General features: G+C 43.3%; 1 protein-coding gene across 1 annotated transcript in view; it reads right to left on the reverse strand.

Moving 5' to 3' along the window:
- Nucleotides 1-1,079: 1,079 nt before the first annotated feature.
- Nucleotides 1,080-17,888, reverse strand: part of disc1 (DISC1 scaffold protein) — a 41,293-nt gene continuing 24,484 nt past the window's right edge. The window contains exons 11-14 of the mRNA XM_078288780.1: nucleotides 12,059-12,302; nucleotides 8,634-8,678; nucleotides 4,654-4,777; nucleotides 1,080-2,520 (exon numbers count right to left, since the gene is read on the reverse strand). Of these exons, the coding sequence (XP_078144906.1) occupies nucleotides 2,309-2,520; nucleotides 4,654-4,777; nucleotides 8,634-8,678; nucleotides 12,059-12,302 (625 nt within the window). The 3' untranslated portion in view covers nucleotides 1,080-2,308. The remainder of the gene's footprint in view (nucleotides 2,521-4,653; nucleotides 4,778-8,633; nucleotides 8,679-12,058; nucleotides 12,303-17,888) is intronic.

The following is a 17,888-nucleotide window of genomic DNA, read 5'->3' on the forward strand; positions in this document are numbered from 1 at the left end:
GTAGACAGATCACTCCACTACAGTCAAGAAAATGACACTTGCTTCAAGAAAATTCTTGAAACAAGTTGATTTGCATTGGAAACAAGTTGAGTTATCTCCTTCCACTGGCAGATTTGTTTTCACTTGTTTTGAGAAAAATAAGACTTTAAGACATGACTTATTAGGACGGATATTTTTTTTACAGTGTAGGAGACTGTTGCATGAACAAAAGACCAAACTGTACTTGTTTGTAGTATGGACGACCCTCATAACCATCACAGTCATTATCTCTCACAAGCATTGATGGGATTGTATGGAAAATTGAATTCATGAAATATGTGTTGTGTGATATTTTAAGGACCAAATGTGAGAGATTTAGAAATGATAAAAGATCTTTTGTGCTGGGAATTAAGGAAGCGCTGCCCAGCGCCTCATCTTGCATCAGGATGCAACTCACTGCTACATTTACCCCCTTAAAAACCATCTGTTTTTTTTCCAGTGGCCATTTCATGAACAAAAGCTGCCATGCGGGGCACAGTATGGTGCAAGCACAGATTCAATTATGAGGTGGGGGTGCTTGGCAGGCCGGTGTGTGTGCCAGGATCTGTGTGTGTGTGTGTGTGTGTGTGTGTGTGTGTGTGTGTGTAAGCTGTCTGAAGCTGATAGATGCGGAGTCTCCTGGCCTGGCAGGCGGTTCGAAACCTGGCAGTAATGTGAGAAAAGGCCCATTGTGCGGGAGTGGAAAACCCTTAGCACTCAGCTGTGTTTACAACCCGGAGCACGAGACTCCAGACACGCCTTCAGTGCATCCCTCCGCTCCTAAAACACAGGACAGGAGCAAAGCAGCAGCATCCCACCTACCCCGCCGCCTCCTCTGAGCCTGTGTAAAGCTGTGTCTCCCCATTAGCCGCACGGCCGCTGCAGAGGTGAGATAACAATAGCAGCCCGTGTATCCCCGAAAGACCTCACTAGAGGACCTTTATTACCTTATTGATGTCTCCTAGACGTCGGCGCCGCCTGCACTTGCCTGGCAGCGCGCCCGCACTTTTTATATGAGTGAAAATCGCTGGAGGGGCTGTAACTCAATACAAGAAGAAAACAGCGGGACGCAGTCTGAAGCTGAATGGTACATGCTGTAATTAGTGAGACGTTATAAGGAATAAATATGAAATACATAACACAGTGGTTTCAAGCCGCACAGTAAATAAAAAAAAAAATAAAAATAGCTCATTAATAGGTTAAAATCCCAAACTGTTTGGGTTGTACTGTAGCAAGAGAACAGTCAAGTGATACCCAGTGGAATGAACATGAATATTCAGAGTTGACACTGTCTCTTCAATAATAAAAAAAAAAATCAACAATCCTTCATTAAAGGTAATCAGTGACAAATAAACATCAAAGTGCGTTTTCGACAAACAAAAAACAAACAGCAGTTACAAACACTTTTTCTGTGCCCCCTGACAATTTTATCCTTCAATATTTTATATATGCATATGATACAATTAGTATGACTACTGAAACAGATATAACTCAAAATGCATAGCATCTCTCCTAACATTTTCTCCAGTCTTGGAACACTGCTGTAAAAAGACTGGGGAGAAAAGACATCTAAATACTGCATTTTCCGCACGCAAAACTGATAAAGCATTCAAGTTAGCTCACACTCTGTAGCACCACAATGAAGTTATTTCATGGACGGAATTACATTTAATAATTAAGTCCAATCGTATTGAGTAGAAACACAAAAGAGAGGCAAGATAAGCGGAGAACTAAGCATATAATATTCTGTTCATGTGCAAGACTGTAACAGTAAAAGGTATTTCGATTGTCCACTTGGTCCTCTGTAAAAATTCAAATACATGGTAAGACACGACGTGAAGACATGAGAATCTGTATCTAACACAGATTCATGGAAATAAAAAATAAAATCTACGTTGACTCAGTGGCCTAAGGCACTGTGTTTCCTGGGTAAACTTCGGCTGGCAAGATAACTGGAATCCACAGGGTTTGTATTAAAGTGTCTCCAGGTCTAATACATCATATTTATAAAAAACCCTTCATATGTGTTTTACCACTGCTGGTCGTATTCATAAATGCTACATAGAATTTCGAAGGCTTTAAACTCGAGTGTCTCTCTCTCTTCGAACTTTTGACAATGCCACAGAGGCTGGTAGTAAACGGGAGTGAGGGCGGGCTTACAGTAAATGGATATGGGGTCGCTTCCGCTGCAAAGCCGAGGTCAGGCTCTCAGCGGGTGGCGGGGGGGGGTCAGCCGCCGCAGAGAGCCCGTCTGTGTGTGAGTGGTCATAAAACGCCGCCGACTCCCGTGTCAAATGTCCCAGCTGTCACTGAAGTACTGGTCTTCTTCTTCTTCCTCCTCTTCCTCCTCCTCCTCCTCCACCTCCTCCTCAATCCCGTTTTCCATGAGGTCACCATCTTGCGTCTCGCTCGCTTCCGCCTCGTCCTCCCCTTCCTCTTTGAGCTGTGCCAGCATGCTTTGTAAAGTGGCTTTCACCGCCCGAACCTCCTTTTCTAAGGACTGTGCAGTGAGAGTTAAGGAATAACCCCCGAAAAGGTCAGAAATCTGATCCCACCAAACTGAGAATCACACCCACACATACATCAATATGTAAATAACAGGCATGCCAGCAGACAAATACTAGGGTAAATGTGACAGTAGTGGCCCTCGGTGGTTAATGATAATAGCAGAGGGCGGCGGTAACCTGATGAAGTCATCAATCTCCCCCCACTTGGCCACCAAACTCTGATTATTGGGTCAGATCATCAAGTCATACTCAATTTAACCTCATCAAATTCACTATTCATGAGCTCATCTCATCTGTGAAGCTGGGTGGCAGTGTGGGGGCCCAAGCAAACAGACTGCCCAGCTAAATTATTCATAGGCCGTCAATGAAACGGGATAGAGGCTCTCGTCAAAGGGGGATTGTTTAACCTGCTTAGAGACTCAAATTAATCGTGTGAGTGTCCGGCTTAAGTGGCAAATCAAAGGGATGCCTTTGATGGCAGATGGGACCCGATGGCTCGTTTTGCTCTCTGAATGGACACAGATTGTCCTCATTCATAATTAACAGGCCGTTAAAGAGCTTTTCATGAATACTGCAGAAGGTTCAAAGAGACTTCTGAGGCGACATTGGGCCAAATGGGCCGATAAAGTTCAGCCCCATCTTTAAGACCTCAAAACTGACCATGAGGGTTGGCAAAATGTTCCTATCTATCTGTCTCTCTTTTTCAGTCCCCGTCTCTGTGGTCATCGTCATTCACCCACGCCACTCGTTGAGAGCACAGACTCAATTCAGACCCTTGGAGAGAAGAGGTTCAACCTTTGTGTCGCCATGGCAACCGTTGCATCACCCCACACAACTACTGTTCAGAACAACAAAACAAACAAAAAAAACACAATATTGTCCTGTATCCTCGGCGTCCTCGGATGTCCACAATGCGTTTACATAAGCACATGTACTTGAAAAGCTGAGATGAGTGACATGTAAGGACACTGAAACAGAGAGGTGGAGAGAAGCCGGCCAATCTGTGTCTATCTCTGAATGCCAGGCTCCTTTGGGGTGATATCATGCAGGCGGCAGAGGAGGCTGCGCTGACCCCTGACAGCCCAGCAGGGGACATGAATCTCTAATCAGATGTGAAAACAGTATTGGGACACTTCAACAGAGAGCGAAGGACGCGCTGTGGAACACCGCGCTTTTAAAGATCCACAAGTCTAGAACTAAATCATGCTCTTCATCATTTCGGACAGATTGCGAAAGCATTTTTGGCAGTCGCTGTTCAAAGAAAAGAAATGAGTCGTGACAGAAAGTAGCACCAGGTTGTGTGGCACTTTTGTGAAATATTGCCTTTTTCTATCTCCCTTAATAAACCCACAGTGCGGAAGGGGGGAAAAAGTGGAGCGAGGAAAACACACTAATCTATTTCCAATCAGCTTTCTAATTAGCACGGAAAATGATGCATTGTGACCTGTAATCAGCTCCAACAGTTTCATTTGAGTCATTATCATGGATATTATAATTTCCTCCGAGCCAGATCCGGCGAGTGGACGTGGGCAGGCGGGGGAGGGGGGAGAGGGGGGAGAGGGGAGAGGGGAGGGGGGAGGGGGGAGAGGTCGGCAGGAGGATGGACATTAAGATGTGATGGGAGCGGAGTCATTACAGTGACATTCCACTATCTGCCACAGCGCTGGCCCTGTCTGCCTACTTTAATCTCAGCCCATGGTGACTGGCAGCCCGCATCAACAGCCCTCTAATAACCTTGCTTGGACTTTTTACCACTTTCATTTTCCAGTCGTCCCAGAGAGAGAGAGAGAGAGAGAGAGAGAGAGAGAGGGTGGGGGGGGGTGGGAGGGGGTGTCCAGCCTGTCAAGAAAATCCTCTGATCCTAGTTTATCTTCAATTCCCTCCCTGAATGGACCCATAATGTCAGATAAGACAAGTTGAGAATGTTTTTTTTTTCTTTTTTTTTCCGAAAAGGTAAAGTCACCGGCTTCTAACATCAGTCAGCCTAAAGGTATTTTGGATGTGTACTTTTGGGAGTTGTAAGGCTTCTACAAAACTAGGTCTCCAAGACAGATGGACAGAGACACACACACACACACACACGGTACAGTATATGTATAGGTATATTGAGACTGCAGTGAAAGGATATGGGTGAGGGCCTGATCTCGGTTGAGTATGGCCGTCTGCAATTCGTCTTCCAAGGTCATTAGTCTGTCGCTGATCAGCTCACATCGCTCTGTGAGGTCTGCAGCCTCGGCCTCGCTGCACTCGTCCTGGAAGGAGCAGGAAACAAGGGATGGGGAGATGAGGAGGGGAAGGAAGAGAGGATCGGTAAATCAAAACGATACGCTGGCTCTCAGTCCTGGCATCAGGACCTCATTTGGGCTCCTCTCATATGAAACTCGGCTCTGCAGAAGAATTCACAGCGAAACTGAAAAGACTGTAATATCTGGGTCTGCTGACTTTGAAAGTGATGAACCTTGCAAATCTTTTGCAAATGAGGCACCTTGTTTTTGCATTCTGTCAGACAGTAATAAGGAGTAACCTACCAGGAAAAAGAGAGACCATTTTCATGTGTTTTTCATACTGGTATAACAGGAATACTCAACAGTTTGCTGTCATCTGCCAAAAAAGGCTGGGAGCCTTTGTTGTATTGTACTGACTCCATCCATTTTACTATGGGCAACACATGTTCCTGCTTGTAGTGAAGTCGAAAATCTCTGTATCAGACCTTCAATGTGAAAATCTAAGATAATCCTGCTTTTTTCCAATGCAGTTTCACTTGTTTCAGGAATTTTCTAGAAACAAGTGTCACAAACAAACTGGTTTGCACTGGAAACAAGCTGAAGTACTGTATTTCACCCCACTGGCAGATTTCTTCATTTGTTTTTAGAAAAATAAGTCATAACACAAGATCATTTAAGATGTGCGTAATATTGTATGAACCAAAGGCCAGGAATCTGTCAAAGGCTCTTGTGTCCAGCTCATTACAGGTAGGCAATATTGACATTATCTGGATTTAACCACAAACAAATCTGAAGTGGACGCAGTGTAGAAATGTGTGGAAAAGAGCACAGCCAAAAATTAGAGGTAGCCAAAAAAAATGTTTGTTTGGCAAAGGGCCAAAGTCATAATGCACACAACGCCCACCAGGTGGTTATCTGTGCAGCATTCAACATCTGTGTAGCTGCAAACCACCTGAGGAGGATGCTGTAAGGCTGTGTGTGTGTGTGTGTGTGTGAGTGTGTGTGTGTGTGTGTGTGTGTGTGTGTGTGTGTGTGTGTGTGTGTGTGTGTGTATCAGAGGATGGTGAGTAGGGCAGCTGGCTAGAGGAGCAGAGTGCAGTAGGGCAATGCATATATACAGAGGGCAGAGCGGGCCATAATTAGAACAGGCCCCTTTGCAGACACCGTGTCCTAGTTTCTTCACACTTATCAAGCACAGAGGGACACACACATACACACACACACACACACACACACACACACACACACACACTCAAGCAAACAGACACAGATGAAGTGTAACTTGACTCATAGCTGCAGGTAGAAAAGACCAGCTCCCTACAGCCTAACAGTGTCAAAACAATCACTGGAAAGTCGTGTCTCTGCTGTGGTCCCCGCCCTGGAACAGCACTGCTTTTATAGGTGATGTAACACTCCAACAGAAATGTACAACAGCAACAGGCCTGAGGCATCACAATATGTACTAGTCATCCCTAATGCAATTAAGTCATTATGTAAGGCTCAAAGCCAGAACAGCCCACAGGACAAAAGAAAATGTCCTGATTTTGTTTGTGAGGCAGTTTGGTGAACAAACAATCACCACAAGGTAGCGCTGCTCTGCCCTGGGGCGTTACCCTACATCCCCTAATGTGATGCTGGGAATCCCAATCCTCCCTTCTCCAGGGAAGACACTCAATCCATAAAGTCACTGAGCTGTTTGTTTTTAAGCAGCTACGGTTAGTTGCTTCGCTAAGGGATTCTTTAGCGGATATGGCCGCTGCTTGTGTAGGTGATTGATCCTGTTCTTTACAGCCTGCAGTCAGCCTCACCAACGTCAATGCAAACCTGACATGCAAAATGGAACTAAAGTGCATGCGTCCCTTTGCTGAATGACACTGTTGGAGACGTCCTTGACATTACATTAGCAACTTTTTACACATCCCTTGTTATAAAATGATCTGTTATTTTGCTTTTGGGTGTGATGAAAACAATACAAATTGCTTTCTCTGGTACCTCTGCCTTTCACAAGCAAGGAAACATGGGAAATGAGATTTCAACAATATGATAATTTGCATAATAGAATCCCACGCATGCACGTATTGACGTTTTGACTCTTGATGCGTATTAGTGCTAATGTTGTTCGGCCAAAAGACAACAAAGCAGATTACAGAACCATGAACCTGAGCAAATTATATAGAAATTCAATATTTAGACTCATGTATGCAGTGGTATGGTTATTTAAGCCATAATGACCAAGAGGCAGTGGGTAATTGTGCAGTGTTCCCACGGGTGCTGTCAGGCCCGACACTTTGCACCGGTGGGCAATACCAGCCAATAATGTCGCACCAATATTGCACTCAAGGTCATGATTGCTTTTACAAGCAATAAGGTAGTTAATTTCATTTTTTACTCAAAATGAAGTTAACTAGCTTATGATTAACGAGTCCCTTTGTTATCATTGGTATCCAGGGTAACATGCAGTTACTAGTTAGTGTGTCTACAGTATACAACACTATCACTGTTCATCAGTGTCTGCTACACGCACCTAATACTGATAATATACAAATACATGCAGTGACACAATTAGATTCAAGCAGAAAATTTGATGTCAATTGCTCTTGCCAAGAAATTTGTACAAAAAAATAATAAGACACCTGGTATCAGCGCTTCTATGAATGTAGTGATATTAGGACAGGTGTGAAAATTTCATCACATTATCATGATGTTATCGTGAAATAATGTCAGTGTAAAATCACTTCTTGGACACAGGCATATTCAGAAGTACCTGCTTATGAAATATGGTAAAAGCCTGTAACACACCAACAGTCTCTTTTTTTTTGTTTTTACCACTCTTTGGGTCAATATGGAGAGGGGATTGTAAGGACCTTGAAAGGGTAAAAGAACAATTAGCAGGGATTAGGAGAAAATAGACAGAGTGGTGCTAAAACACACACACCAGCACACACACATACACACACACACACACACACACACACCAATCAATCTCCTTTGTGGCAGCAGGGTGGCCAGGCAGCAGCTAAGTGGAAATCATTTACTTAAAGTCATTATGGAGAGGAGAACGAGGTCAGACACAGTGCGAGGCAGAGAAGCCTGTCCACACCACTCCTCCATAATACTATCAACACTATCAACAGAGAGATACCAATACCATTAAGGAGCTATCATACCATTTGCCTGGGTGATGCATCATACTTTATTCCAACTGAACCACAGGATGTTAACTAGTTTATCAATATTCCAATGTGATGAAAAGTCACATGGTTCACATATACAAATCACTATCCTACCCACTTTGTGCACGAGTATAAATTAGGATCTTTGCAAAAAGGTTTGAATCTTAAACTACCAATCTACCCAGTGGTGAATTTACAAGTTAGATCAACTGAATCTCCTGTCTTCTGTTGGTTCTGACCAATACTCACTTCAAAATTGGAAAAAATAAAACTCTGGAAGATCGATGGTTCGAAACCCTGGACCTGCTTGGGAAAATGAGCGCTCTCCCCTCCCTTCACAACTACAGGTCCCTTTGTACTGTGAAGCCACCAGGTGTGAATGTCTATAAATGTATGAATGTAAAGCAGGACGGTGCCGAAAAAAGGGAATACGTGCTCAGCAAAACCGTTCCCTGGATAAATAAAGGTTTTAAAAAGGGATCAAGCTCAGACACTGTCTGGGACGACAACAAAGGCTCTTCATGTAGATGAATATTGATCGGCCGGTCAGAGAGGTGTTAGAGGTCATGTTTAAGTTGAGGTCAGGTAATGGATGCCTCTGTGTCCCAGTCAGCCCAGTGTCAATGTAAAAGCATTCCTCCTCTTCAATCATACTGGTATCACTCAGCCATATACAGTAGTAGGAGAATTAGTATTAGGTCCAATCCTACCTCTGGGTGATTATCCTCCATGCAGAACAAAAACTCCTCCAATTTCTGCAACAAAGGGGAAACATTTGTTGAGGCCACACAGTCATAAACCTGCTCATGAATTATTGAAAATGCAATTATGTTGGCTGTGTACTGTATGTGTGCAGCATCATCATAATGAGACGGCGTTGTAATTATTCATCACCAAAACTGACAAGGAGAAAATAGATTAACTGGCTCATCTGTAGGTTCCTTTGTTAGTATTCAGAGTGTGTAATTGTACATTCTTTGCTAAAGAAGGAAGTAATTACTGCACCTATTGGAGGCTAACATATTGTTTGTGGCTTTAGGGTAAGTACACGAAAAAGGCATGGCAAAAAACAAATAATAATCAACAAAGTTTTAATTATTATTTTTTAATTAAAAATCATGTAACTTGCAATGACCTCCATTGCTTTGCTGTCAAGTTAACACAAGTGAAGTTATACCATGGGGTTTAAATAGAGAGCTTTGTGTATCCCAATGACCCAGTGACCACCTATAACTCTATTGTCTTTCTGCAACTGCATTCATAATCTGTCACATACAGTTTTCTAACACCCAACCCACATAACACTCTCCTTCTATCATCTAAAAGGGATGTAAGGTCACACACAACCTTAGTCTATCAACCTAACTAGCCTTGAACTTAAAGGACATTTTTCACATGTGGTTCCTCATACATTTTTAAATACACAGGACGCCAGTGGCAGTGAGGAACCGCTATTAAATATCTCAATAAGGCGAAAAGATGCCCGACAGTTTTCTCTGGTGTTTACTCCTACCAAGGCAAAGCCAGAGGTACATGTTAAAAAAATGGTCCTTCAAAAGTCCTTTCATTCATAAGAGCACTCCGGCTCCCCGCTCGCCATCTCTTATCTCTCATTCTGTAACAGATAACGAGGAGCTTGATCTTGTGAAAAACCTATTAGCTAGTTTAGCTGGGGTGTCAGTGTTTCAGCCTTATCGCTGTATTCAGGTCGAATGTTGCACACAGCATTTACATTGTGATACATTAGTGAATAAAATGAGAGTTGTGGTCACACTGGGGATATCTAGATCATACAGTAGTTTCTTCTCTACCATGGGGCCTCATTTGTAAAAGATTCTCTCGCACAGATTTTGGGCTTACGATCAAAGAAAAAGTTGTGAAATATGAAAAAGTCAGCCGGTTGCACTGATTTTCGTAACTTTTCAGGGAAATGAAAATCTAAAACTTATGTTTATCATTGCACTCTTTGAAATTAATCATATGATGAAATCTAGGTCGACGTCAAAGAACATTTTTAGAAATGAGCCCCAGTGTTTCTAGCTTAGAGGGCACAGTAGGTAGAAGACAGGAGAGAGAAGTGGTTGGCTGTCTCACCTGTTACTTCCCGGAGAAATGTTAGAAGGAGAGGCCAGGCTTTAAGGGGAGAAAGAAAAGAAGAGGAAAAAGAAAGAGAGAGTAGAAAATAGATCCATGCAGTGAGGTCAGGCAGAGGAGGGAAAAGGAAACAGGAAACCATCAGTGCAAGTGTTTGTTTGTGGTTGTTAAAGGGAACGTTAAAGGGAAAAAGGCAGAGATAACAACAGTGGGAGAATCAACCATCAGAATGAAAATCCACAGCTCCCAATTTGAAAATAAATGGCAGTGGAAATTCTGCCAATAACACCAGTAAAGATACACCAGCTTACGGGGCATCATTGACAACCATTTGCTTATGGCCACCATCCAGTGCATCCATATTGCAGATCGAGAGGTGATAGAAAATGAATAAATGGAAAATTTAGAGTATTGACTGCTGCTCAAAAACAGCAAACATTATGTATAATCACTATCTGTGAGCCAAAATAACAAAATACAGTCCTACAAAAATGTGTTGGGCAAATGCACTCTCCAGTTTTTTTTGTTTTTTTTTTTTTGTATTAATGTTCGGTCTGTTGGCTTTCTTCCCATGTCAGACAAGCCTGTCAGACTATGTGGGTGGAGGAAAGTGTGAGGAAAGGAGAGAATGAGTCGGGTTCGGCCCTGAGGCTGCGGACCTCAAATCACTGTGGGAGAGACCAGCACAGAGCACTCACACACACACGCACACACACACACAAGTACACACACATGCATTCACACAAAATGCATGCAATCATGCAGAAACAGACTCTTAAAACCTGCACTCCGTAGAATGAAACTCTCTGAGAAAGCCTAAATGTTTCCAAGTGGTTGCCTCCCTCACCCACACGTTCTCCTTGTTTAGAAATACCTCCGAGCAAACACACTAATAGACTACTGCTCATCTCGCTGTAGTTAACAGACTTGTATATCCCGACAGCAGCTGAATGTGTGGTCTGAGTTACGGCTGAATATGCAGAGTTTCTTTGAGGTCAGGTTTCATACAACAGTAAGAAAGCGATTGCATGTGAACCCAAGCTCTCCTCATGTGACCTTGTAGGGGGAAAGCTAGGCTATATGCTGAAAATATGTAATAATAAATAATTGCAGAAAAGACCTCTGGAGACAGCCGCAGCACATGAGAGTTGCAAATGCTTCAAAGGGGCATCTTTTATATTCAGAATCTATAAATCACAAACTACAAACATCCAGTTTGTCACACAATCTAGCATGCATGCATAGGCATTAGCTAAATAATGCATTGTGTGTTGTTAACAAGGCATTTGGGGCTCTATTTCCGTGACAGCGCATAGCGGATAGCAGGGACTTTGCGCCAGCCAAGCGGCGTGTTTGTGCGCATGAACGGATCCTATCCAAAAGCTTACCAACCCTACTTGTGGTGATATATTGGCCAATTTGACTTTTGATATAATTCCCTCATGCAGGAACATACTACACACACATGTGGCTGTGGTTTGAATGATTGTCATCCAACGTAGAACTGTCAGTATGCGCCATGACGCACAGAGTGAGGATTGGAGCAGCTGCATCCTCTATAGATGTCATGTACTGGCTGATGGATCCTCCCCTCAGCACCAACTTCTGTTTGGCTCTTCGCCAAATATCATTGAGCTGTTTCCCATCGGGCAACAGTTCTCCAAGGACCAGAGCAACACAGTAACCAAATGTGTTATCTGCTCCCAAGCTAATTTAATTTAAGGTGCCATTATTTCGCTTGTGGCGATTCTGCACCTCCTAAAAAGACATCAGTTTCCGCTTGGGAGAAGCTTTCGTGGCGGATTCACTCTGGACTGTTGTCTCCATTGCAAAATTTTTACCGCACCGTGGCGAAGAGCAAACTGCATTTATAAGGAAGGAAAACAGGTGTTTTTATTGGTCATCATGACTGACACCAGTCCCTACCACAACTACTGATAATGTATTCCTCCTAATCCCTCCTAAAAATACCAAAAAGAAGTCGCCACGCCCTTTGATGCGCCTTTGATTGATGAAAATAGAGCCCTTGGTGTCGTGCTACCTTAGTGAACTCGGAGTTCTGTAAGTTGGCCTCGGGACACCAGCGCCCCCCTAGAGCCGTCAGCATGGCACAGTCCTCTTCCTCTTTGGTGCCTGGCTGGGTTTGGGGATAAACAACGGGGGTGGGGAGGTCTTCGATGTCTGCCCCGCTGCAGCTGGGGGTTCGCAGCTGCAGGCCTCGCAAGAAGAGATGACAAGCCTCTAGGTCTGCTTCCCACACCCGCTCCAAGGCTGGACAGCCACAACTACAGGGAAGGACACACCAGTACACCATAAGATATGATATGATATTATATTATATGATAAGATACAACACAATGCGATACAATTACAACTTTATTGATCCCTGTGGGGAAATTAGGTTGTTAGAGCAGCAACAGTAATAGGATTCAGCAGGGAAGAGGAAACAGAATATAAGCACACAACTCAAATATAGAGTAAAAGTAGAAATAAGAAAATTATAAAACAATAAAAGCAGTATAAAATAGAATAGAAACAATTGTGGGGTTACGTAAACGTTGCCAGCAATTTCAACATGTTAAGTAGACTGTAAAAGTGGGAGGTATGGGAAAGAAATGGATTACTATTTAAATAAATGGATTACTTTATGTATGATATTTATAGATTTTTGTGTGTGTGTGTGTGTGTGTGTGTTTATGTGTGTGTGTGTGTGTGTGTGTGTGTGTGTGTGTATAGATATCACACACACACAAATATCTAAAATATAAAATATAAAAATATCAATCTGTACACAGTATGAAATAGTGGAACCATTATGAAAGTGTCAGTATAAACATAATGTGTGAGACTGAGGAAGCACATATGTGAATTTCCAGCAATAGGCCGTACATGTGGTGCAAATGTGCCTCGTGTTAACATTAACAAGTCTACAGGAGGCCACACATATGTACAGAAAGTGTTGTGGCATGTAGACATCATTATCACACACATACCAGTACAATAGAACATGTCAAAAAACTGGGCATAGTATTTGTAGAGGCTCACAAACAACATCTCTAATAACATCGTGAATTGCAATAATACAGCATTGACAAAAAGATTGATTGGGAAAAAATGAGACTTCCAAAGGTTGTAATTCCATTGACACACTTTAAAGAAAGCGGACTTCCTCCTAGGAGAGATTGGCCTTTCCTTCAAAGAGCTGCAGCAGAGAGAGAAGAGAGAAGAAGACAGACCCCTGATGGGTTCGTCTCTGCTGGGGTCGCTGAGCGGGAGTTCAGGGAGGACAACAAGAGACACTGTGTTTTGTTTATCTACTCACTGAGTTACAATTAGTCATCCTCCCTCACTCTCCCTCACTCTGACCCCCTGACATCCCAGATGCACGCTCTGACTACAAACAAGGAAGAGAACAATTTAAGCATCTCCACATATACTCCAGATACTCAGCAGGACAGTCGCTCATCAATGGAGTTCTCTGGTCTTCTCCTCTCTATCTATCACGTGGGCTCTAGGTATATTTTGATCATTTTGCTTTACAGCAGTAGCAGATAGATTGGTGTGCAAAAGGGTCAAAGACATAATGTATCAATTTCGAAATTGCAAATACCGACACACTTTATGGTATCTGGTAGTTTTATTGTCTGAAATACAGGGGGAAGATAGCATTTATGTTGAATTATGAGTGGGTGTTTTGGTGAAAAGCAGGTGGGAAAGGTTATCCTTTTACGTAAAATGAAAAACTCCTTGACTGGTTCACATGTGAGACCTTTGACCTTTTAAATATTCATATTTATTCCTTTTTTCTTCTTTCCGTGACCTTTAGATAACAAATCGTCCCAAAATAATTATGGTCCCAGGTGACATTTTAGGAGGCAAATTCATCGATCTTGTTAAAAATTCCACTTCTAATATTTTATTCTTAAGACAAACCCCAAAAATATGAAGCTGCCACTTGAAAGAGCATAAATATAGTTTCAGAATCAAAAGATTTCTGCTTCTACTTTATTTGTCAGTAACAAAAATATACTTGTTCAGTCAGGATGTGGGGATGCAGATGTGTTTTTTACACGTATGAGATGCATCAAAGATCTTAAAGGAAGAAATGCCTGCCTGTCTCTATCTGTGCCTGACTCCAGCCCAGGAGGAGAGTCCCTGTCACAAACACTTGAGTGAACACTCACATTGAGTGATTTAGCGCAAACAGAAAGATAAAAACACAACCATTTTATACTCCAAGAACAAACACACTGACCAATAAGCCTGTATAATATATTTTTAGATTTTCTCCTACGATGTGCATCCCTGCTGGGAATTTACACTTGAGCGATTGTTCATTTTCCACAGTATATAAACAAATCTAAAGGCAAAATGCACCCAGACGATGTTGTGTGAATCTCTCCCCCTCTCCTTTCCTCTCGCGGCGATGAGGCCCCCCGAAAATTGAATGCCAGTTGTTTTCCAGCCCATCTCCTGCCTGAAAAGGCTGCCAACCTCTGTACCCTGCCAATGCTTGCCTCTCAACCATTCTCTAACCTTCATTTGGCACACAGACAATGGAAAAATGGCTCTGCCCATCCCCCTGCCCTCGCCAATTCAGTGCTCAACACCCCTGCTTTTGAATTCTGCTATAGTGGGGGAGGCACCCAGTGAGCCATGCCATTGTTATTCGTCTCTTCTGAACTGGAGAGGGACACACACGCAGATACGGGTGGGCACACATGTGTGCACTTACACACACACACACACACACCTGTAAATCACTCTCTGTGGGGATTCTGTGGTGTACAATAATAAATTCCTCTAAAAATGTCAAAGCCAGCCTCGTCTATCACAAAAGCTTCTCTTCAATGACAACCACAATTCATTACAAATAACGTGCATCGGCGTTAGGTTTCCGTACACAGGAAATTTCAGACAACGTGTCAACTCCTCGGCGTCCCCGTGACGGTGCCGTCCCGGTGCCCGGCGGTATGAACTCCTTGCCCGGGGTTAATTGGTGGCAGCCGGCCGGCCTGCCGTCTGACAGCGGCAGGGTGTGGGCGTGCTGTTCTGCTGATGGCTTAGTAATAAGAAGGAGAGACAGGCAGGCACACTCCTTCTACAGTCTGTCTGCCCCCCCTGTGGGACCGGTGACTGACAGGACTGCTATTTCTCCTCCAGGCGTTACATACGTACACACACAGCCATGGAGGAAGGACTAGAAATATAGCTGTGGTGTGGTGTAGCCGTCTGGTCACACTGGTACCAATCCATTCAGTTAAACCTCTCCAGAGTGCATAGGTGAACATACATGGTGACTTTACACCTTCTGGGCACAGAATACTCTCTGGACACTAGCTCATACCCCCCTTTAGGTCGTATTCAAGATAAGACGCTTCTGTGTATCTTCAGATCCCAATCATGAATATTTCTGTATACATGAATAAACAGAATATTCTCAGTGTTACCATGGAAATAACGTTAGATCATGAAGAAGGGTTAATAGGATAAGGTGTCTACATGCCTCAGTATCCCAGCTACTATCTGACACCACAGCTATCATATTCAGCTGTGGACAGCTATCATATTCAGCTATCTAGGAATCAGGATATGAGTGTATTCTGGCTATGTAAGTAGGACATGATGCTTGTAAGCACCAACTATTAAATGAAATACATGAGTATCTTGAATAAGATCACAATATAAATGCCACTCCCTCCAAGAGTCTCGTGTCCGTGCCTCTGACGTAGATGATCCCCAAAAGTCATACACATAACACAAATTCACACATTAAAAAGGAAAAGGGAGATGGAAATGTTTCACCTTAATTGTGTGATAACATCTCCGGTGACATGGACTAAGAAGAGGTGCTAATAATAAGGTGAAATACAGTGTGATGACTATTTACTGAGGTGAAATGGGTGGTGGATGAACTAAAGTGTGTGTGAGATGGTTGGTTTGGTGTCTGGGGAAATTTCTGCTCTAGCTAGCTGAGCAACAAAGGTTTCACGCTGCGCTGGACAACATGCCCCTTGGTCTGGCATGAAGCCTTTTATGTTTTTGAGCTTTATTTATCCAGGGAAGATTGACTGAGCACACATGCTCCTTTCCAGCGCCACCCCAGCTTCACACTCACATAGTTACCAACTGCACATTGAAGCCTTGCTGCCCATTACAGCCACTGTCTTCTACTGCTGGCCACTGAGCAGCTCCGCTGTGGTAATTGAGGGTTAAAGGACTACACTGACTTTCTGTGATTTTGGTCCATTGGTCGTCTTACTCAATATCTGGCAAGAGGATTGGCACCAAAATCTCTGTGTCTTCGGTAGATAGCTCTGCACATGCTAACGCTTTAGCATAGCATGTTAAGTAAGTGTAGGCGACTAGCTTTATCCAAAGTATGAAGATATACCTTTTAGTAATCCAAAGTTAGCATTGGTTTATATATGGCCTGTAGATTCATAACTTCTGACAACAAAATCTCAATCTACATCATTAGTGAAGTCTGTTACGAATCAACAGCACAAAAAACTTTAGCTAAGTCTTGTGAGATGAGAGGTCTTCTGTCATTGAAAGTATATTCTTTTTGTCAAATTTTATGTGTATTTTACCAATCCCCTCCTGGCAGGTTTAGATGCATGTCATTAAAATGAAGGAATATAATTACTTTTATCAACCTTAAAGTTCTGATTTTCACACTTGTAGGATGCTAGTCTACAATTACAACATATTGTATGCTAAAGCATTGGCATGTACACTAGACTGAACTATCTACTGCAGGTCTGGCCTGTCAGAGTATTTTAATGACTTCTACACTAGTTGCATTGCGTCGCTGAAAGTATGATAAAAGACACCAAAATCCCAATAGGAAATGTATAAATGTAAGGAAAATGTGGGAGGCAGTTCCTCATAAAACATCTACATAATGCATTAAACAACTGTGTAGTGCTGTTAATGTTTTTGTTGGGTGACACACTTACAGCATATGTGTGTGCTCTAACATCCTGTTCTAGTCTTTAGCAAGGAAGAGATAATTGGTTTTTTCAACACCATCCGTCTCCACGGAGACCAGACATCTCACCAGTACTAATCTCCCTCTCTCCTCCCTTCCCCCTCCTTCTCTCCTCCCCTCCCTTCACCACAGCGCTCTATCAATGGTCCTGTACATTACAGCTGAAGGATGCCGTTTGGGACTGATAAAATCCACAGTAGAAGATTGGTGTGTGTGTGTGTGTGTGTACACTTCCTTGTGTGTACATGAGGGACAATCAATGAATGGCCTGTTGCCCGTTCAATCAGCCCAAATATGTGCCACTGTGCCAAACTGGAATTGGTGTAAGATCACTCCTGGTACTCGCCTAAAGCCAGTTCTCTATTTATTTCTGATGTGATCTGGACTGCCTCTGGTTATGAAAGCTGATCCAGGCCAGTCAATTAATATAGGACGAGATGGAGAGCAGGAAAATTAGTTTACAATGTGTTATTATAGCAATAACACCCAAGAGGGGATTCTTCACCGTGATTATGGGTACGGCGGAGATGCTGTTAGATACAAGGCGCAGACGAGTTCTGTCTGAAATAGAAAAAAAAGAACAAAAAGCGGCCATCTGCCCAGTTGACAGAAAAGGTCCGAAGGCGTGCTTCCCTGCTGGGCGTTGAGACTGGAGCCATGTTGTTCCTTGACCACCCAGACCCCGGGCCTGTGTCTCCCTCGACAACACACAGCCCCATGTGACTGAGTCCTGGCTCCCCTCCAGACAGGTGACCCCGCTCCTCAAGGATGCCCGCTCTCCCAACACACTACAGTCAGCGGCAGGGGGCTGAAGAGCGGACGGACGAGGACAAGCAGGACGTGGGCTTTTCAGGACCCAAGGTAACACAACTCTTAT

The sequence above is a fragment of the Centroberyx gerrardi genome, chromosome 15 (genome assembly GCF_048128805.1).
Source record: "Centroberyx gerrardi isolate f3 chromosome 15, fCenGer3.hap1.cur.20231027, whole genome shotgun sequence".
In the NCBI taxonomy this organism is placed as follows: domain Eukaryota; kingdom Metazoa; phylum Chordata; class Actinopteri; order Beryciformes; family Berycidae; genus Centroberyx; species Centroberyx gerrardi.